Source organism: Fukomys damarensis, unplaced genomic scaffold, assembly GCF_012274545.1.
Source record: "Fukomys damarensis isolate Sample0158 unplaced genomic scaffold, DMR_v1.0_HiC HiC_scaffold_13, whole genome shotgun sequence".
In the NCBI taxonomy this organism is placed as follows: Eukaryota; Metazoa; Chordata; class Mammalia; order Rodentia; family Bathyergidae; genus Fukomys; species Fukomys damarensis.
In genome coordinates this window covers 3,007,819-3,031,285 of record NW_022900925.1, presented here as the reverse complement: position 1 = coordinate 3,031,285, position 23,467 = coordinate 3,007,819, and the positions used below count along the sequence as shown (strand labels likewise).

Below are 23,467 nucleotides of genomic sequence, written 5' to 3'. Positions count from 1 at the left end.
CCCAGTCATGGACACATGAAATCAAGGTCTCTGGGATGGCCTCCTGCGCAAGAGACTCCAGAGTGCAACTGGATACTGAGAACTCCCATACCAATCAATATTTCCTTCTTCCATGCTCTTTCAAAGTTACTCCTCTGTCCTGACATAATTGTGTCATTCTTGGCTTTTCCCCTCCTCAGGGGCTCGATGACAACTCAAGAATGTCAAGTACATCATCACCTTCACTTGTTGCAGATGCACAGTACAGAGTTGATGCGCAAAAGTTACGAGACACAGCCTGGAAACCTGGAGCTGGCTGACAGGGAGTTGACCTTTTCTCTCTCTCAGGAGGGCGTGAGGAGCTCAGTTTGAGAGGACTAATGTTTTATGTGGCCCAATATCACCATCATTCAGACCTTTCAGGTTAGGGGTCTGTGCTGTTCACAGCAACATAGCCTGCATGCCAAGTCCGCTCATGTCACGCTTCTACGTTCCCCACTGGGATCAGAGGATAGAGCACAAGAGAGAAGCTTGGTCCAGATGAGCACTCAAGTGCCTTCCAGGGAATTTACACCCTTCATTTCAGCTACAATTCCAGGCTCTCTCCAGTTAGTAGCAGCCTGCATCGCCATCTGAATGTATCGTATGCTCCCTTTAACCTGTAAGACAGGTGTGATCGAACCCCTAACAGCACACTTCAATCCCTAACACCAGCTCAAACTTGCTTTCTGTTGCAGCTGCTCAACTCACACTGACGCGTATGTTGTACCCACGCCCAGGTCCCACAAAAGTCAGAGAGATGAGTGAGTTACTCTGATGTTTATTTTAATGCATCTTAGTCCACACAGATGGTATAAAATCAGAAAAAGCAAAGCAAAAAATGAAGGTCTGGAGTCTTTGCATCAAAAGGGCACCGTATATACATCTACAGTTGGTGGCCAATACAAGTCATTGCCAGACAGTCCTGGAGGCACAGAACATTCCAGACCCGCCTAAGCCCTGGGAAATCACAGTCCCAAGGGGCTAGACACTTGTCCTGATGCTCTGACCATAAGAAAAATGTGGAAGTGATGAAGCCTTTAGGGTTTATTCATTATAGTAATAACAGCAGCCTAGATAGGTACAAAAGCAGTTATAAACCATTTATATTACACAGAATGATCTAGATCTCCATTCTACTTTATGTCATAAAACTGTTAATTGAATTTCCAGTGAGTCATTTAGGTGATTAGTGATAATATAAGGAATGGTAAATCCATAGCACCATTTCACAGATTTGCTGTCCCCGATTCTTCATTTAGACACGTGACCAAGGTACTCCGCCTGCAAGGGCAAGTTTTCCAAAGCCACAACCGTGTTTCTGCAGAGGGCTCCGGTCTGGATGTTTGATCTGTGCTTGCCTAGGGCTTCACACAGAAGTTTAGGCAGTGGACGTTTCTGATGGATACCCTGGGACACCCATGACATAAGGACTTTTAGCCACTGTGGGTTTATCCCCACACTTTGGTTTTCTAGGAGGGACTGGGAGGGAGGTATCATGTTTCAAACGAAGGGGAGGGGGCCGTATCAAGCTATTTTATTTGGGGGCAAAACCAAAGATCAAGAAATGAAACAAAAATATTGAGCTCGATTATACTGTTAGGATGTAAAGTTCCTTAGCTACTTCTTTAAGGTTCAACATGAGGCTGATGGTCAACATAAAAAGCAAACAATACTATGTACATATATGTAAAAAGTGTTATAAATAGGTTTTATAAACCATAGATATTATATACATCTTCAGTCAACAGCAACCCCCCCCTTCAACTGCTTTCTGTTTGGTTTGGCTGGAGTTTGGGTGTTTGGCTAGCTCTTTTGGTTGGTTGGTTTTTGTTTTTTCTGCTTTCTTGTTTCATTCCTCCCTTCCCTGTGCACACTCAGAGCCTTGGACAGACCGTCGGGGCCCCTCATTCACGTTTCCGCAAGATCACGTAGATGACACCGCTGAGAAGGGCCAGGGGGAAGGCCACCCAGGCCAGGATGTAGGCGAAGCCGTAGGAGTAGTCGGAGTTGGAATGCCACTCGGGGTGCCGCACCGTGTAGATGGCTGCCGCGCTCATCACGCATAGACCTGCAGATGAGAGGGACACATTGGCGAGGGAGAGCCCACTGCTCTGCCACCCCTGACGGTGGTAGCGCCAGACGTGGTGGGGCACGCCTGTAACCCCAGCACTCGGGAGGCTGAGGCAAGAGGATCGCTGTGAGTTCAAGACCAGCCTGGGCTACATAGTGAGTTCCATGTCAGTCTCAACTACATAGTGAGAATCTGTCTCAAAACAAAATAAGCAATCTGCTCACAGGGTCAGATCCAGGAAGAGGCAGGTGTGGGAAAAAGGAAAATGAGTCACTTTTCACTTCTGTTCTACACCCCTCAAGCTGTGACCTCTGAGGGTCCTCAAAACATTTTCTGCCCCCCTTTCTCTCTCATTTTTTCACTGTCAACAATTCCCAGGCCACACAGAGTGGCCAGGAGTATTTAAGGTACAATTTAAGCCTGCCCATCTGTTTCTCCATGGGGCTGGGTGTGGAAGTTTCTGGTAACCTATGAACCACTCTCAACAGAGGGGCAGGTGTATGACCTGAAACAAGTGGAAATTAAGTGACATTGTACATTATTGGAATTGTGGCACAGCAGGTCATAGGCTCCTGCAGGGAGAAGACGTCTAAGGTTCCTTTAGCAGGGGTGCCCCTGAAAGCAGGCAATAACTATGGGCATTGCTGGGCAGACAAGGGATGGCACAGAGAAGAAAAGAGTGTGATAAGGAAATGAGGAGGAAAAAGACAATACAGGTGGGAGCCAAAGCTGTAGAGATCATCAAGGACTAGCTCCATCCTACTTGGTGTCCTAGGACTAGCTTTGAAGCCAGAAACAGGTAAAAGGGCATCTAATACCTACATCGGTCGGGCAGTCCTCCCTGGCCCAGCAAGGCAGCCCTTGGTGTGGGAAGAGGAAAGGCCTCCATCTCCAGACCTATACAGCAATTCAACTCAAGCCCAATAGCCTATGCCCATGTGACAATCAGGGTCCCTCCCCAGGGAGGGGTCCCATGATGTCAGCAGCCCAGCCTAGAGCTGTACAAAGGCTCATCTGTTCCCTCTTGAAAACAGGGTCTTTGAGAAGCCCTGAGTGACTCTATTATAAACCCAGCATGTTGTGTGGGATTCATGTGGTTCCAAAGCTCCCAAAGCCCTGAACCACCTACTTCTAACCTCACTGCTATTTGAGTTGCTATCTTGGTGGACACTACAACTTTGTTTGAACAAAGTGCAGAAGTGGGACTATGTCACATTAACCACCCTGTTGAGATTGTCTTTCTGTAACTCAGAGGAGAAAAACACCCACTCAGTTGGCCCCCATCAAGAAAGCCACACAATAGCCCTGGAAATATGATGGAATCCTGGACCTGTCGATACCTACAGAAAATTCAGGAGACAGAGAAAATGTCTATATCAGAAGGACACCATAGCTGAGGATTGCTGATCAAAGACAGTAACAGTTTCGATCTGCTGGGACACATTTAATTTGCCTTCAGGTCCAGAATCCTTAAAGTCTTGCTCTACTGCTCCCCGCTGCACCTCTCCAAAGTGCTTGTTCTTGTCTTTTAAGCAATGTTGAAGTTGTCTTGTGCTATGTCTGACTTATCTAATGAGGGTAGGGACCTAAGGAGGGAAACATGCCCATAGAAGAGAGAGAGAGGTATTAACAGAGGGTAAAGAGGCCAGCACAATGCTTGTTGAATGAGCAGGGCTTCTGCACAGGGTGTCTAACCAGCTGCTGGCATGAAAATTTGCCTTTGTGGCCACGTGGATTAGCTAAGTTCTGATTTCACTGGCAGAAAGAAAACATCAGTGTCCATCCTTGACCAAGAGGGACAGGAAGAGGCAGGATATACAAGAACAGTGACTAACTAGACGACTAGTAGACCCTAATAGAACCTCCGAAATGAATAAAGGTAGGCCTAACTTTAAAAGCAATAAGCTTAGATAGTTACAAAGCCAAAGTGAAGACACATAGTTTATTATTATTAGGCGACTTATGTTTTACCAAATATATCATTATTACTAGGCTACCTGCATGTTTAACAGCAGGTGTGCTCTGAAATACAGAAAAAAGTGAGTCTCGGACTGAGTACCCTCAGTCTGCATCCCAATGCATTAATGTCACATGACAGTAATTCCAAAAAGCCAAACAGTCTTCATAATAAGTGTATTTGATCAACTCTCTCAGCAATTAGTAGGTGGAAATGTGTCATCGAGGTCCCTGTGGGTCAGTGAGGCACAGAGCCAGGTGTTCTGCTGTCCCAACAGTGTAGCAACCCAAGCTTTGGCAGTGACTGAGGCCCTCTAGGAGTTGTCCTGCTTCTAGAAGCACAGGTCTGCTTTAAGTGGAAGGACAATGACCCCATGCAGACACTAAGGTGCTGGGGATTCAGATCCCAAGAGTTTCTACTTGTCTCAGAATGGCTGGCTCCAAAAACGCCCTGAACTTTCTTCCTAAAGTCTTTGGGAGAGAAAGGTCTCATGGCACTTTAATAGAGACAGCAACCTCAGGTAAGAGAGTAGAGTCTAGAACTTTTGGAAGGGGCCACCGTGGGCCAAAGACAAAGGAAGAGACTCAGGGAACTTTCCATAATTCTGCAACATTTCCATTCCTTCGAGTTTACTAAACATATAAGGAGTGTCTGCTGTATGCATGTACTGTTCTAGATTCTGAATGATACATGAAACAATATCGCTACCTTCAAGGGGTGCCTATCTAGAAGACACACATCCGTAGCTAGTTTTGATACACTGTGATATAATTTAGAGAGAGAAATGCCGATCCCTCAGATGGGCACTGAGTTCACACTGGGAGAAGAGAGGGCCTGGGGGAGATTATATTTGAGCTGGGCCTAAAGGGTGAGTAAAGGGTGGCCGGGTGAAGAGAGGCAGGAAGGCAACCCAGGTAAAAGAAAGAACAGGAGTGAGGCTAAGAAGCCTGAGAACACGTGGTGGAAACTACCCGCAGATAGTAACAGTCTCACATGATAGGGAGGCTGCAGAGCTCATAGAGGTCCATGGAGGAGGGTATCTTGGTGGCACATTAAGGAGGGTGTGACAGGAAGTCCTCGTGGGGGGGCCTTCAGCATGGGAGAAACATGATCACATGCATGCTTCAGAAAGATCACAGCAGCAGGCAGAGCATGGATTTAGTGTCAAGTACAAGGCAGGAGGCCAGAAGGGGCCTCAGGAGGCTGTGTACAGCTGCACTAGTGTCAGTGAAGAGAAGAGAAATGGGAACAGCATCTATGGAGCATGACACACAGTGGCAATGCTAAGTGGTGAACTGGACCTGGGGAAAGGGAAAGAGGAGAACTGAGTGAGCCTGGGTTGGGAAGGCCCTCCCATCCGGTGAGCACAGGCAGCAGGAAACACAGGATGTCCAGGGCATACAGTTTCAAGGAAGGAACAGACAACAGTGTCCCTTGAGGACCTTGCAGGAGTATTTCCATTTGCACAGCAGGGGTGGAAGCCAGAGTGAAGTTTGCTAGAAAGAGATGATCTGACAAGACCATCAGAATGGTTGGTGGAGGAGAGGCACAGTCCTGAGGTGGTTCGATGAGCACTTCTGCCTCACTCCTGCCTCATTCTCCAGACCAGGCCACAAGGTGAGGCAGGAAGAGGCTAGAACACCCGTTACACCTTGACAGTGCGGGGCTGCAGGGCTACATCTCATCTACATGGAGCCTTCTCTGAGCTCTGGCCTTACTTCTATTTCCAACATCCAGCTGACCACCTCTGCCGAGGTGGCCACCTACAGCATGACTGGACTCCTATATGGGTACAACCATGGGAACTCCATCCTGGGCAGGGTTTCTAAACTTGGTGTCTGACTCATGCCATCTCTGAATCACTTGGAACAGGAAGACTCATGGTGCTTTCATTAATCTCCACCCAAACTCTTTTGTTCTAAATATCCTATGTCTATACCAATCTATCTAAAATCAAAGAAACAAAACAAATGGGAAAGGTCACACTCACTCAGGAGTCTCTTTCTACTATCTTTGTGTTCTTTTTAATCATAGGGACTGTTCATTTGATCCGCACTGGGTTCCACCATGGCAACACAATTATCTAATCATCCAACAAATAGTTAATCAGGGAATCTTATTATGTGCCCTGCATGGCGCTACTTTCTGGGTATCAGTAGTCAAATCAGAAAGTGCAAATCCTTTTTTCTAGGTCCATATCTATGTGAATTTCTTGAAGTTTTCCCACGCAATATAACCCAACCCAACAGAGTAAAGACAAGGGTAACTACTGTCCCAGAACAGATGGCTACAGTTCTTAAAAATGACAGTGACTCCAACTTTCAAGAGTAGAATCAGGATGCTCCTCCTCTGATAAAGAGATTTGGAAGAATCTATGGTTTATGAATGGAATTAGCCGTCTGTGGGAAAAGGTGTTAGAAGGCCTCACAGTGAGACCGGAGACAGTCTAATGGCTCCATCAATAGTTCACAAGTCTGGATGCACATCAGCATCACCCAGGAAGCAGCTCTGCCTAGAGCTATGAAATGAAATTCTCCAGGGCTGAGGCCCGAGTGCTAACTTTCTTTTTTTTTTTTTTTTTTTTGGTACCAGGGATGGAACTTGGGAGGCAGGCAACAGCACCACTGAGCTAAATCCCCAGCCCACTGACTTTTTTTTTTTTTAAACAGTGCCCCGTCTGATTCGAATGTACAGCTAAGGTTGAAAAGCACTGAACTAGAAGGAGGCACCTTGAACATGCTTCTGAAAGCAGCCAGCCTAAAACATGTGTAAGCATCAAGATAATAAATGTGAGACCCATGGCTTAGTATGACCTGAAGAAGCAATGATGAGGCAAACAAGGGAGAGCTCTAACCACACAAAGAGCTGTAACCCCAAGGAAGGCAGAGACAACTGCTCCACTAGCTCAAGAGCGCCACTCACCTCTTAACTGCCTTTCCTTCAAGCTGATGTGTATGACTGACCCACGCAGATCACAGCTAGCCTTACAAAGGGAAACTGCACATGGTCTAGCCTATAACATCCACTTTGGAAACCCAGCGGGGATTCTGGATGTTTCCATTTAGATGCTTTATTGCTTTAAGGAGGATTTGCCACACATGGAACCTAGCTGCCACGGAAAGTGCCTTCAGATTCTGCACTCCACAATCACAAGCTTTCCCCTTCCTCCTCCACTGCCCCCATTAACTCTCCCTCTTTTCTCCCCTTCCCTATCTGCTCCCCTAAGCTGTTTTTGTTATTACCTTCTCAATAGGCCATAAATTGAGGAGAAATGAGACAAGGTTGATTCAGAATGGCTACAGGATAAAGGAGTCAGGAAGTCTCGAGTCCTTGACTCTTAGTTCTCAAGTTTAGTGGGAAGACCCTACAACAATTTCAAATGAACATTTGGGATATCTTTGCTTCCTAGAAGACCAACCTTCAAATCAGTTGACTGGAGCACATCATTAGGCACAGAAAACCGTTAGGACATGGAAATTACAACTGCTATTTTAGTTCAGCATTTCTTAATTCAGATAACTTCCTACTTAGAGATGGACCATTCAACTGAAAATGAGGCTTCATGAGAGATAAGCAGCTAGATTCAAAGGGGATAAGGAAAAACAAATCATGTGTTTTTAAATCTATGGCAGAATTCTAAAATGCTTGCCCTGAGTTCAAAGGAAAATCAAAGTGGGGCCAAGGGATTTGGCTTAGTGGTGCTGCCGCCTGCTTCGCAAGCTCAAGGTCCCCAGTTTGATCCCTGGTACCAAAAAAAAAAAAAAAAAAAAAAAAAAAAAAAAAAAAAAAAAAAAAAAAAAAAAAAGAAAGAAAGAAAAGAAAATCAAAGTGATGAAGCAAATATGGGTTATTAAATACACTTTGGAAAGTAGAACATCTCCAGACCCAAGATCTCTTGGCTGAATTGAAACACACAACTTTAGTACATAGCAGTTATATGTGTGGCCTAATGGTTCCTATCTCTGAACTTCTGAGTTTTAATATATGATAATGGTTGCTAAGAAGACATTGTGAAAAAGGCCCTCTCCATAATGAGTTAAGTCTTCTTAGTCCAATATTTTTAGCTCAACTAGTTCTGATGGTGCCCACTTTTATTTACCACAGATACATGAGAACTTTGGAAAAGCAGTATATGCCTTGGATTTTGTATTTCTTAGGACTTTGGATGGATTCTGTGTCTTTTAATATAAAGAGACTTACCTAATCATGTTCAGTCCACATAGGACAAGAGAGAATCTAAGCATTCAAAGACCCTGCCATCAGCTGGGTAACCTTCATTTATCTTCTCTTGGGTTCATTTTATTCATCAGTAAAATAATAAACTCATACACATTACAATAAATATTTTATAAAAAGTTCTGGTTCCTACACCTATTTAACTTATCTTGAGGATATATCCACGAATGCAATGTATATGATAATCATCTGACTATAACCAATGAGTGAAAAAAGAATCCCTAGGTTCTGGTACAGGGGTATGCACCTGAAATCCCGTAACTCTGAAAGTTTTAGGCAGGTGGGTTGAAAATTTGAGCCCAACCTGGACAATTTAGCAATGTATGGAGATTCTGTCTCAAATTTTTTAAAAAAGTGGTGTGTGTGTGTATGTGTGTGTGTTCGCACACACATATGTGTGTGTGTGTATGTGTATGCACTGGGGTTGCAGTTTGTTGTAAAGGCCCTGGGTTCAGTCCGCAGTACTGCAAAAAAAAAATACATCAAGCAGTTTCTGTATTATATCTGGAAATGAAATGAATGACAACTCTGCTTTTATTTAACCTATGGATGGTATTTTAATGAATATTTAATCATTTAATAAAGCTCACAACAATCTAGAAGCTTTGTTTAGGATGATAAAACCAGTGCAAATAGCCTCACTTGGCCTTAAAGTCCTAAGACCCTGAGTATTGAATTGTTGTATTTACATGTTTGGGAGAAGGGGCTCCTCAGTTTGCTTGCTTATTCTGCGAAAGGGGAACTCTGGCTTACAGAAAAGGTCACCAACATCCACCTCAAGCTGAGACAACCATGTGCCCACCCAGCCTCCCAAGGACACATGGGCTCTTTCCAACCCTCCAATGAACGCTCCTGAGCATAAGGTGGTGATGCGGCCTGCACTGTGGATGTTCTCACAACCCACGAATCATGAGATGCTCTAACCTTTGCTGTGCAGAGGGCCAGAACTGAGAACACCTCATAGTACCAGGCATAATCTGGTACAGGTGGAGTTTATTACCTCTGTGGACTACAGAGTCCACAGCTCTAGCTGTCTCTACTTCTCTCCAGTGCCCTGAAGATTCAGCCAACTGGCAGAAAGTCACCAGATGGAAAGATAAGAGTCAATGAAGCAAGACACTGACCAGAGTCTAGTGATAAAGTTAGAAGATATCACTCTCTGAGATAGAAATTTCCAGGATTATTCACACTGTGACTAAGAGCAATCTCTGGAACCCAGTGCAGGGAAGGAGACCTCTCCTGTGTCTTCACGTGCTGCCACACTTCCATATTTAGAAATGGTGGCACGTTGCATAGGGATAACAAAATGAAGACACCGGAGGATGACAACAGTAAGTGGGAGTCCAGGGAATCTAGGAACTACAGAAAAGGGAGCAAGAAATTATCAGTGTGACTTTATCCCTACTTATAGGTTGAAGCCATACCCGAGAACAGACTTTGCACCTGAGAACAACAGTACTCAGCACATCAGGGTCATTCCTTGAGTAGGGATGGTTTCTAGGGCCCAGCATAACCATGGAACAAAGGCCTCAAGACTGGCCTTGGCCAGACTGATATCCCCAGTGCTCACCTCTGATGATGTGTAGCTTTGTTTCTGGTTACAGGTCTGGCCTGGTTGGGGATATTCCTATCATAGCAGCTAAGTTCTCTTTCATCATACATCATTCAGTGGAGAAGTAGAGAGCACTCAAGTTCAAAGATATATGTACACACACTTGCACATGTCACACACACACACACACACACACACACACACACACACAGCTGTACTTAATGAAAAGCCTCCAACAATCAGACTCATGAACATCTGTCATTCTGGGACCACACCCTTGGTTAGACAGGCTCAACTTCCACATGGGCCTCACCACCCACAACTTACCGGCAAGGATTTGGAAGATTCCAGTGATGTAAAAGCGGCCTCCCTTGGTGAGGGTGAAGAGCTGGCAGAAGAACAGGAACAGAGAGAGGACGCTGAAAATGACGGACAGGATCATGGTGGCCTGGACAGACTGCAGCCACTCTGGGGGAAAAGACACTTGGTTAGAAAGGCCAGTCAGAGACCTGCCATGATGTGTGCAAAGCCCAAGGAGCTTAGACTGCTGAAAGACACTGTCCTCGTGGGAAGAAGCAGTGCTTTCCTCGGCAGAGCTCAATCTCTGCCTCATGCCTTAAAATGATACTCTTCATCTTACAGTTTCCTTCCTGTTTAACTGTGGACATTTTGACAAAGAGCTGTAAAGAAATATAGTCCTGCCACTAAGAGTTAACCTCACTCAAGAATACACTGATTTCCTTCCAAGGCTTTTGCCAAATATATTACTTGAGTATACAGATGATCTCTGACTTCTGATGCCTTGACATAAAAGTTTTCGACTTTATAAGGGTGTAAAAGTGATACACAGTCAATAAAAACCATACTTCAATTTCTGACTTCGGGTCTTTTCCTGGGCTAATGATACACAGGATGGTTCTCTCCCACAAGGGTAGGCAGGAGCAAGAGCCACAGATTTCAGTCACACTCATGGGCCGAAATAACCAACACTCTAGTGCACTGTGTTGCTAAGTGGGATGTGCAGTAGGTTAGGTGTATTAAAAGCGTTTTTGATTTACAATTGTTTCAACTTATAATTGCTTATTGAGACACAACTCCGTTGTGAGCCAAGGTATGTATATGTGTTAGAGGACCTGAACCCTACCCATGCTTCCCTATTCTTGCTTGCCCTTAAGGATCTTCAAAGGGCTTGTGGAACCCCTATACGATAGTCCAAAAAGAATAGTTTAAAACCACCATTAAAATATCAGCATCCTCCAAAGAGATCACCATGCAGATGGTTGCTGGGGCCAAAATTAGTCTTGTACAAGGCTGGAAAACAATGCTGAGGATGACGTGTAGGCTTTATGCAAAGAGGAACTTCATTAGGTCAGCTGAGCTACATCTTTTTCAATCTTGGTGATGACCTTTAGCCTCAGCACAGAGCAGTTTGTGGTCGGTCAAATCACCAGATGGGGGCAGGGCTTACTGTCTTCATCTTTCTTGAACTTTCAACCTTTGATCAAACCTGTAAGCTTCCAAATGAAATTCAAGCTAGGAAGAGGGTGCCCCGGTACTCTCTCCAGCTCACGGTCTAATGCAAACCAATGTCCTTTCAGGAGGGAAGGGAAAGAGGAAACGTCCGAGATCAGCACAACAGGTGGAGGCCCATAGTGTCTACCCAGATAGGCTGAATTTAGCCTTGCCCTCCATGGGCGCTGAGGCAGCCCCTGCCCTTATGAGGAGAGCAACTGGAGCAGAGGGATTTATATACTCAGCTCATTACCCGGTGAACAGGCAGTGGCTTACCAAAGTACACATCAATGCTTTAACACAATAGTACACACTGTGGAATCTGAATGGCTTACATCTGAATGGTTAAGCATCCCTCATTCAAAATCTGAAATGCGAAATGATTCAAAACCCAAGGCTTCTTGATTTAACATAATGTCACCCATGAAACTTTCTGTGCCCAAAGATAGTAAGAATATTTTTCTATAAAAATTATCTCCAGCCTATGGTATATACAAAACAAATGAATTTTCTGCCTACACTTTGGCCACATCGACAAGAAATATCTCTGCATATATAGACTTCCAAACTCTCAAAAGAAATCCTAAATCTGAAATGCTTTGATGTCAAGTATTTTGGAGACAGGATATCTAACCTGTGATTAATACCTGAAAAAGATAAACCTGTTATGAATTGGGAGTAGCTCAGCAAAGAATTTACATAGTGCAGATGAAGTTAACTGTTTCTACAATTTCACATAGGATTTTTCTGACTCAGGCTGGAATTATTTTAGACTCAGAAGAAATCTGAGAGATCCATTAACCTAGCCTTCTGCACTGAAAAAATTTTCCAGAGTTGTTATTAGTATGGCCAAGTTGAGGAGGCCCTTGACCCAGTCGGGAACTATCTCCATTATAATAAAACATAAATTTCTTTTCTTTTTTCAATGCTTTTGTTAATTAAGGCAAGAAAATTGTGTCTGATGGATTGCAAGCCATTCTGACTTCCTTTTAATACAACTTTCATCTACTGCTTATCTTTACTCATTAGCATGGCTTTGCTGGACGAGCACTTTACAATAAAGCTAATGTTAAAAAGTAACAAAAAATAATGCTAATATTGCCATAATATTACTTTTTAAATTATCTAACACTCTGGTAGATGCAGCTGAAAGCAAAGAAATCTGAGACACAAATTTGTACAAAAACAGTGTGATTCCCTTCAACTGAGAGATTCCTTCTCTGTGCTCTCTAATAAAAGGCTAGGCTGATAGAGATGAGATCTGGAATTTCTTTCTCCAGTTCTAAGATCTTTTCTTCATCTCTACCTGCACCATCATGATCAACATGAACTAATACTGGATCTCATACAGAAGGAAAATGTAAAATCTTTATATGTTAAATTTACACAAGCAGGCAGAGTACCTTAGATATAATAATGCACTCAAATCCTTCTCAAAACCTGTTTTACCAATAATTTGAACCCTAGTTCCAACCCTATTACAACAGAGTGATCTTGCCCTCAGTTTTCTAAGATTACACCAGAAATAGGGATCAAGGAGTTTTCACTCGAGCATTTTATCAACACCTAGTACCTTAAACCTAGTCCCCTGGTTGGCTCTGGGGATACAAGATGAAGGAGATGTTTTTCAACCATTAATACAATAAATAAAACATAAATTAGGATTGAAAGTCCCACTGTATTACCAGCATAATATATGTGGAAAATATATATAATATATTTTTCAAAAGATTCATTATAAGATGTGGAATATCATCTGTAAATATATCATTCCAGGTATATTCTAATATGAGACACAACTAAACAAACAGTTAAAAATAAAACAATTTGCAAGAAGCCCCAGGCAAAGACTAATAAAAAGAAATCAAATAAAGTACCAATAGCATCTGAAAAAAAAGAATATAAATTTTAAAAATTAAAGTAGCAAAACACAAATATTTTACAGAATAAAGATTCAGTTTACTTGCTCTAAGACTGAAGAAATAATAATCACAAACCTCTATGCATATAACAAGTCCTCCTAGAAAAAGTATAAAGCAAAAATAATCAAATATATGAAGAAATTTATATCACATTCACAGAGGAAGACTTTTGCTTCCTCTTTCAGAACAACTACATAAGGAGACCAAAAATAAGGAAGGATCTAGAATATTCATAGAACAGGATTAGTAAATTCAGTGTAACAGATGTACAGAAAATAACAAAGACTGGAAATTATTTTCAAACACATATGGACAGTCTTGCAAGCTATGAATTAGGCAATAAAAAAGTCTCAGGTCTCAAAGAAAGCAGAAGCAATACAGGCGGAACATACAACTGAAAGCAACCAGAAATTAGAAAAAATTTAAAACTAGCCAAAATATATTTGGATATTCAAAGCCAATGCTCTAAATAATTCAGTGGATAAAGAAACCAAGATGACTGAGGTGCGGTGGTGCACATCTGTATTCCAAGCCCTCTGGTTTGCGAGGCAGGAGGATCAAAAGTTCAAACCCAACCTGAGCAACTTACTGACTCAGTAGTGAGACACTGCCTCAAAATTAAAAAGAAGAAGAAGAAGAAGAAGGGCTGGGGGTGTAGCTCAGTTTGAAGGCCTGAGTTCACTCCCCAATACCACAAAAGAACAAAGGAGCAAAAGCAAGAAAGGAAGGAGGGGAAAAAGAGGAGAGGAAAGAGAAAGGGAGGGAAAAAGAAAGCAGAGGAGAGGAGAGAAAAAAATAATGGAAGAGAAATCAAGATGAAAAGCAAAATTTCTTCAGCAAGGAATGCTACATGTCAAACCTATGGGTTATGATCAAAATAGCTATCAAAGGAAATTTTATATACTCAAAAAGCATGGAAAAAGAATCACCTAAACTTTCAGTGCAAAAAGCTAGAAAAACAAGAATGAAATAAGTAAAAAAAAAAAAATGAGTTGACAACACAGATGAAAGCAGAGATTAATAAAATGGAAAAAAATAAGACAACATTAAAGAGCATGAAAAAGTCCAACAGCAGAAACCATTATGTCCCTGGAGAGAAGCACTCAGTTGTAAAGACGACAATTTTAGCCAAAAGAGTCCATAAATTGAATGCTACTCTAATCAATACCCCAACTGGGAACTTGACAAAGTGATTCAAAGATTCCTGTAGAAGGCAATGAGTGAGAATAGCCAAGAAAAATATCACACTGAACCCAATAATATTAACTAAATCAAATAATAATAAAACTAAAACTAATAACCAATAGCAACAGCAAATACATACATAAAAGAAAACCAGAACATCAAACAAAGCAAGGCAGCATATCATCTACCAGATATCTATTGCTTCTATTATATTATCTGCTATGTTTTAAATTTATAACTAGCTAATAAAATTATACCTCTTTAATATACAATGACTACATTAACTAAAATATTTTCATACATCTACAAAATTCAAGTTACACTTATGGAATGTTCTAGCGATGCAAGCTATGCGATATGAGTCATAAAAGTAAAAACTAGGACAGAGTTAAGATTTTGGAAGTTGTTTTAGTCGTTTTACTTCTCACTGGGACTAAATACTCAACACCCACAACTTAAAGGGGGAGAGGTGTATTCTGGTTCAGGTTTACAGTTCGTGGTCCAGTGACTTGAACACAGAAAACAGCAAAGCTACTGACATACTGGTGGCCAGGAAGAATCTGGGAGGGAGCTATGCGCTTTCAGGTCACACCCTAGTACCGCCTCTTCAACCAGAGCCATCTCCTAATGGTAAGTCAGCACAGCCATGATTCAATCAGCGCCCCAAAGCCCCACCTATGACCACATGCGGCCTCTGGGGGACATTCAGCATCTCAACCATAACAGAAGTATACATAAAAACTTGTCTTTGTTATACAAATACACAAAAGAAAAGATTCAGTCAACAGGGCAAGAACACAGAGATAAGAAGAGATACTGGCTATCTATTTGGTAAAAAAATTAAATTAGACTCATGATTAAATTCCAGATGGATCAAAGAGTTAAATGTACGACTGAAAGTCACATAAATATGTGATTCACAAAAGACAGCTATGAATAGCCAGGAAATATATTAAAAGGAGCTCTACATCACTAGTAATCGGGGAAATGCAAGTGAAACCCCCAAAGAATGTGTTATCAATTTTTACTCAACAAGTTGACAAAAATAAACAAATTGGCAATGTCAGCAGAATGTAATAAAATACCTGCATATGCTATTCACAGGAATAACAATAACATAATCCTTATATAACTACCATTTGGCAGAATATATTAAAACTTTTCAAAGATTACAGCATAATAGCAATCTAATCACTGCATTCTAGATTAAGTACTTGAACATATTCTCAAAAAGAAATTAATAAGGATGTTCACTGCTGTATAATTTCTATCAGGGAAAATAAATTAGGGCATATCTTTACAATGAAGTATATTTCAGGACTTTTAAAAAGCACAGGTTAGCCAGGGATCTAGCTCAGTGGTTCCACTGCCTGCCTCGCAAGCGCAAGGACCTCAGTTCGATCCCTGGTACCAAAAAAATAAAAAAATAAAAACCACAGGTTAGGCCAGGTGTGGTTGCACATGCCTCTAATCCCAGCACTCGGGAGGCTGAGGCAGGAGAATCACTGTGAGTTCAAGACCAGCCTGGGCTGCGTAATGAGTTCCAGGTCAGTCTCAACTACATAGTGAGACCCTGTCTCAAAAAAACAAAGAAAAGAAAAAAAGCATGGGTTAGAAAAATGAATAGCTTTTGAAAGATTTAGGTGTACACCCAGCATAATGTCATTATGTAAAGACCCTACAAAACTGCATGAATATACATATATCCCCATGTATGTCTATGTCCACAGAGAAAAGAAACAAAGATGTTTCACCCCAGGAACTGGAAATGGCATGAAGAAGAATTTGGTCAAGACAGTCTCTTGTTTGATTTATAGTCTGTGCTTTCTTTTTAACAAGGAGGTCATTGTCACATAATAGTGGGCCCTCTATACATTTGTGGGTTTCATGTCCACAGATTCAATCAAACACAGAATGAAAATATGTAGAAAACAAAAAGTCCATCTGTCCTGGATATCATTATTCTCTACACAATAGAGTATATGCAGTATTTAACAGAATTTACTGCAAATTAGAAATTGAGAGATGGTTTAAAGCGTATGGGAAGACTGCAGAGGGTATATGTTCTATGACACCACTGTATTTGAGGGACTTGTGCATCTGAGGGTTTGAGTATTTGTGCACAGGGAAGAGAGGTAGGGCCAGAATCAAGCCTTTCTGCATACCAATACATGCATTATTGAAACATTTAAAACCAACCCAAAAGATTACAAAGTAAAGAAGATATGATATGAATCCTACATTAGCTTTCTGAAACTCAGAGAACTGCAGAACTCCTAGGCAAGGCTGAGTTTCCACATGCAAAGAGAGAAGGGACTTCTTTCATCAAATGTCACCCATCAGCCACTAATTATGGCAGCGACTTTGAAAGCCAGCCACGCCTGGGGAAAGTTGCTTCCATCCCCGCCCTGAATGGCTGGCTGAAGACTCAAACTTCCTTGCTATCATTGTTCAAAGGGAAGCTTGCAATACCCTGAAGAGATCCCCAAGCTCATATGACAGTGTTTTCCAGGCAGAATCATTATGGAATAGACAGATGACCGCAGTGGAGGTGATAAAGGGCAGACATCACACACTCCAGAAAGGACAGGTGTTTTGTCCCAAGCGAGAATAGGATCTCAGGCAAGAATATGCACATCCGGGCTCTACCCAGTCGGCATGTGTGCATGCACCAGTTAGAACAGCCCAGGGCACAGCTCTATTGCAGGGTCCTGGGCCAGGGATTTAGCTCAATGGTTCTGCTGCCTTCCTCGAAAGTGCAAGGTCCCGAGTTCAATCCCCGGTACCAAAAATAAATAAATAATAAAAATTGCAGGGTCCTACTGATCAATTGCTTATCTTGCCATTTACATGCTTTGGGCCTTGAATTCCTCCCCTCTAACTTGAGATTCTAACATATAGCACACAGAGTTGCAATGAGCAAACAGAAGAGTTGATTTTTTAAAAGTTATTTTAAAGTGTAACAGTAGGGCCGTGGTGTGGCTCAGTGGTATAGCATATGCCAGGCATAAGTGAAGGCCTAGGTTCAATCCCCAGCACTGCAGGATTAAGGGGAAGAACAGTGCAAATAACCCCATTTAACAAACAAGGCTGATGTTGGAGGACAGCGTAAGTAAGCATCGAGACTGCTAAGAAGTTCAGTTTCTGGGGCATCTCCATTCAGGTAATACCAAGCAACGTTACAGTGGGAACCATAGTGTTCACACAGGCCAGGTTATCAGTGTCTCCTCAGGACCCCAAAATGTATTTTGGCCCAACTTTGAGACCAATTTATACCTACTCTGTAACAAAGAACCAGAGCGCAAATAGCTGTACCAATAGCTAACTATCTGAAAAGAGTCAAGTGACAAATATCTTAGGTTTTAGAGGTCACTGGATCTCTGTAGCAGCTATTTAACTCTGTCTTTGTTAGATAATATCAGACACAACCAACACATAAATGGGATGGCCCACTCCTCCACTGGACACCCATTCGATAAAACCCTACTTATAAAATCAAGTACATAGTGAGTTAGGTTTGGTTTGCAGGCTATAGTTTGCCCATCTTTGCTACAGCAAAATGAGTCAGATGTACAATGAGTAATTTCTATAACTGAGAGAAATAGGCTGCAAAGGAGAAGGCAGTCAGTTACAAATATTTTTGCAACCATACACTTTTCCCCACAAATTGCAAGTCTGCCATCATTTAGCGGAGCCCAGACCAAGCCCCTCCTGATACCTTCCAGGCCTCTCTCCCTGCCTGTCTCAGAATGGATGTCTGCTAAATATTTGCAGAATTCCCAGTGGCAGTGTCCTAAATCAATCTCCAACCTTGGTGTTGCAGGGCACTAAAATCAAAAACCCTAAATCTCTCTGCAGATTTACTCTTCCAGTGAGTGTCAGGGACAGAGGCTACTGATAGCTTCCTGGTGCAGGCTGTGGCCTCAAGCAGGCCTTGCTCACCCAGCAGTTTGGGGGAAGCTTTGAGTTGTGGCATTATCAAAGCTCCCGCCTGGGTCAGATTCCTGCCGGGGGCAGCTGAGCAGTAAAGGAAGTACATCAGCCCCTTCAGCTGTATTATTAGTCTGGGACCTACAATTTAGTTGGTTAAGGACTCAGAAAGCATGAAGAGTTCATCTGTTCCTTTCTTACCAGCGTGAAGCAAGCAAGCTGCCCCCCTCTATCCTTGCCCTACCTCTACTACTAACCTGGAAATTTCATAAGTGTTTCTGACTCCAGAGAAAAAACTGTATTAAAAGGGAAAGGAAACATGGTTGCAAAAGAGTGAAAATAAATTGGGGAAACCTTAAAAAAAAGATCATCACAATAGTGGATCACAAAGGCAAGAGTTAATACCTCCTATTTAATAGCGCTGTGTTGTTTGAAAAAACACATGGCCCCCAAAACCATGTCCACTCCCCCACACACCTCCCAACCCCCGACCATCACACAGAGCCTCATTTTCCTTATTTCTTAGAATGAATGCCATTCCAGAAATAGCTGCCTTTCCAAGAGGCCCCCATCCTGAACAATGTGGCTTTTGCCCTTATACTTCGCCTACTAGCTGGGCATGCCCAGAGCCCAAGTCCAGCACAGAGCCTGTTCCAACACTTCAATTTTTTCCACAGAAGACCAGCTGGCAGCTCTGAAATGGCCTTAGGCCTCAAGCTAACATTGCCTGTGACCCAGACAGAAATCCAACTGCAGGGCAAAGCAGCCTGTGAGCCCAGTGCTCACAAAGACAATGAAGGCTCTTTCACAGGTTATTATGGGGGTGTTTCAGCTAGGGGAAACCTAAATGGAAAAAATCTCCATGTCAAGATATTTTGGCAAAACATGATTCAGTCTGAATGTCACTCATCCAAAAATCCAAAATCTGAAATGCTCCAAAATTTGGGCATGAGTATGATGTCACCCATGGAAAACACAACACCTGACCTTCTGTGACCAGTCACTATCAAAATGCACATACACTAAAGTACTGTATAAAATTATTTTCAGCCAAAAAAATTATCTTCAGCCTATACAGATAAGGTATATACGAAACATAAATGAAATCTGTTTTTAGGTTTGGATCCAATCATTGTATATATGCAAATATTCTAAAATCTGAAAAAAAAAAAAAAAAGAAACAAAAAAACAAAAAACGAAATTCATACACTTCTGGTCCCAAGCATTTTGGCTAATAGATACTCAACCCGTACAATTGTACTCAAGGAGTTGCACTGCTAATTAAGAGGCTTGATGGCAGCCACTTGAGCTAGTTTCTTAGTTTTGTTTTTTGACATCACATTTTTGTTCTACTGACCTGGACTTGAAAAGGGAATATCATGCAGCCACTGGGGTATTTGAGGTTACCTAAAAGTAGGAAGCTGCTTGAGGCTTACTTTCTGTCTTGTTGGAAAGCTATAAAATCAGGAGGCTCTTGGAAGGTTTTGCTTCTCAAAGAATTGTTCTTAGGAGACTTATTCCACAGGTGATACAGGTAAAGGGGGTATGGGTTCCATGACCAGGTATGTTAACCTCTCTTCTTGTGCATTGACAATATACAGTGAATTATTAAAGGCTACCAGAAGCCTTGCCATTTAAATAAAAGCCTGTTTAACTTTTTAAACTTAGTGTTTTTCAAACTGATTTAGCAGAAAACTATTTTTCTTAAAATTACTCCACTCAAAAACACTGAATCTAGGCCAGGGATTTAGTTCAGTGGCACTGTGCTTGCCTCTCAAGCACAGAGTCCTGAGTTCAAGCCCCAGTACCAAAAACAAAAACAAAACATTGAATTTGACAATACAAATTGATTACAGAAGGAAAAGTAGTTACTGTAGCATAATCACAAGCAGTACAAATGGAAAATGGACAGGGTAACTGAGTCACATTTAAAATCTGTGAGTTTAAAAGGAAATCTGTATATTTTTAAAAATTGAGCATGGTGGCACATGCCTGCAATCCCAGCACTCTGGGAGGCTGAGAAAGGAGGATCACAAGTTTGAGCCTAGCCTGGGAAATTTAGTGACTTAGTGAGACCTTGTCTCAAAATTAAAAAATAAAAAAGCAATGAGGATGTAGCTCAGTGTCAAAGCCTTAGGTTCGATCCCAGTACCACCAAAACAAAACAAGAGAATATAACCCTCATTTTTCCTCCAAAAGGCTGCAAAAAGACCACGCATCATGGACATCAAGAGCTAGAAACAGCACAATCCCCACCCCCACCACTCACAGAACACCACCCACCTTCCCCAAGCACAAAGCCATTCTCTGCTCTCTATGCCCACGGAAATTCCACCCAATTTTCAAGGTCCAGCCCAAAGGTCACCTCTATGCTAAGTCCCTATATACTGTAAGTACTATATATTATGAATATGCATAGAAGTCCTGGGACCCCCAGAAATGCTGAAGTGAGCATTAGAGCGTTTTGACTCTAGGTCCTACCTCAATGCCTACTCTGCTATTAGCCCTAGTTTACCCAACTTCTTAGAAGTAGACCCAATGAAGAAAAACAAGAACTCCTAATGTCCAGTCTACAAGTTTTGTCACTGCCACATCTTAGGAGTACAGGAAAGGTCAATAAAATGTTTGGAATTTAATGAACTTAACGATCCTACTGCTGAAGAAGGAGGGAGAATGTCATGATGAAGGGAGAGGGGTTCTTTTTATCTTTCACTGATCAGTCTACTAAGACAAACCACAGCCCAAACTCAAAGGAGCTGAGGAGGTCCATGCTTACAATTGGCCGACCATACTTTGCAGAGCTGAGACTCAGGAGGAACCTCACCATCATCAGAGAAGTCACAGAAAGAAGAAAGGAAGCTTCACCAGGAGGAGAGAAGATGAAACTGGAAGACGTCACATGGAGGAGAGACTGCAGTCACCCTGTGCTGGTCCAGGGAGCACTATGGAGGTTTAGGTTCCCTGAGCAAAGTGCCTTGGTAAACCCAAAGCTCATCCGGCACTAATGAAGGCAATCAGCAAGGACTGTCAAAGAAGAGACAGACCTGGGTTTCACAGAGGAATTTCTTAAATGCCACAACCTCGTGGCATTCTTTCACAACTCTGGCTTTTCCTCTCCTATCTCCCCTTCCTCCTGGACTCCCACAGACCACTACCCAATACTCAGCTTCAAATGCTATGCCCTTTCTTTTGCTTTCTCTTCTCAACTGCTCCTTGAATAATGTCACTCTGCAGCAGAATGTTGAATATCATTGTGGTGGTTGACACCTAGAATGCCCCCCTAAACTCTCACGTGCTCAGAGAGAGCTTTTGGAAGTTGAATGGAGCATGGGGTGCTCTACTTATCAGTGGATCCATCCTCTGAGTTCAGTAGCTATTAGGTGGTGGGACCTGGTGACATGCAGGTCACTAGGGTGTAGCCTGAAAGGTCCCCAGCTCCTCCCTTCTGTCTTGGCTTCTTGGCCACCGTGACATTAGCACCTTTTCCTGAGCAGTTATGCCCCTCTGCCATGCTGTTTCTGCAACTGAGCCTGCCAACTATGGACCGAATCTTCTAAAAACCATAGCCAGAATAAACCTCTCCTCCCTTAAATTGTGTGTGTCACACAGTCTGGCACAGTGACAAGGAAAGTGACTAAGACATATACCCTTCCATACAAACTAGGAAATGTGAATTTCCAAATGTAAATGTCCAGCCCAGACCTCTCTCTTGAGCTATAGACTTCTAAACCCAAGAGACGCTTTGCTTACATCTTTGTTGACCCAAATCGACATCCTTATTTCTGTTCCCCAAAACACTCTGCTCTACCTCTGACCTCTTCTTGGTCAGTCTAAGACTCTATTTCATACCCAGTTACTAAGGCCCAAGACTAGAAGTCACTTCTAATCATTCTTTCTCCAATCCATTTCATCTAACCCAGCAGCAAAACCCTGTCATCAGCCCTGTCTCCTTGTCTACTCTGCCTCCCTAGCCAAACCAAAACCTACTTTCTACTGTTCTCAGGAGGATTAAATGAATTGCCCTTAGAAGAATGCCTGGAACCTGTGAGCTGTGTGTACCTTATCATCGCTGTCATTGGTATTGTCTCATGGTCAACATCACTCCCATCGTGGACCATGACCATAGCCGCCTCACTGATCACAGTTTCCCATCTTGCCTCTCCCCAGTATTTGTTTTCAACAACACAGTCAGAATAAGCTTACAAAATGCAAATAAAATCACACTGTTCTTTTACTGACACTTTCAGGACATCCCAGTTGGCCTTCTCAGTGGCATGGCCTGGGAGGCCCTGGTAATTCATCCCCATCCCCTGCTCTGCCTCACCATCCTCCAGTTCATGGGCTCAGTCCTACCGAACTCTCTCCCACCTCAGAGCTTTGATCCTTCCCTTTATCTTCAGCAATCACCTTCCCATGGTTCTTCAGAGGAAGGGTCCTTTCTCACCTTTATGCCTCTCTGTGGAGAGTAGAGGCCTTCCAGCTCCTTCCTCCTCAGGGAGGAGCTTCCATTTCATTTGGTGGGGCACTTTGCATGGTTATATATTGATTGTGCATTGTCTCTGTCCTTCACCTGGCTGTGAGCTCTGCAGAGCAGGGACCTGAGCTTTCTTTTTCATTTCTGTGTGCTCCATTTCTGGAACAGAGTCCAGTACCTAGAATGAGCTCAGGGTATTCAATGAATACATGAAAAGATCTCACTGGTATCTCTGCAAACATGAAAGGGCCTTTCTTGAAAGAGAGAAGGAAGGGTCTTCATCCCAAGAGGATGAACACATGGTGGGCGGACAGCAGGTCAGTCTACCGCTAGATGGGGTGGGGAGTAGCACACTCAGAAGGCTTTGACCCAGACAATCTTCTCCAAGGCACTAAAAACTCAACATCCACCACCTCAGATCACATCATGGCCAATTCTTCTCTGCTCCTGAAATACAAGGGATGTTTTTCTTAGCACTAATGAAATTCTAGAGATGCAGTTGGAATGGTTTCTGTTTTTGTTTTTGAGACAGGGTATTCCTGTTTTACTCAGCTGGTTAGGCTCAAATGACCCTCCTTGAGCTTTTTTTTTTTTTTTTTTTTTTTTT

The 23,467-nt window shown here is 42.6% G+C and overlaps 1 protein-coding gene across 2 annotated transcripts in view; it reads right to left on the bottom strand.

Annotated features, from left to right (window-relative positions):
• Window positions 1-1,370: 1,370 nt before the first annotated feature.
• Pmp22 (peripheral myelin protein 22) overlaps window positions 1,371-23,467 on the bottom strand; it is a 36,528-nt gene continuing 14,431 nt past the window's right edge. For both annotated transcript variants that reach the window (XM_010618836.3, XM_010618835.3), the window contains exons 4-5: window positions 10,165-10,305; window positions 1,371-2,089 (exon numbers count right to left, since the gene is read on the bottom strand). In XM_010618836.3, coding sequence (XP_010617138.1) covers window positions 1,926-2,089; window positions 10,165-10,305 — 305 coding nt within the window. In that variant the 3' untranslated portion in view covers window positions 1,371-1,925. The remainder of the gene's footprint in view (window positions 2,090-10,164; window positions 10,306-23,467) is intronic.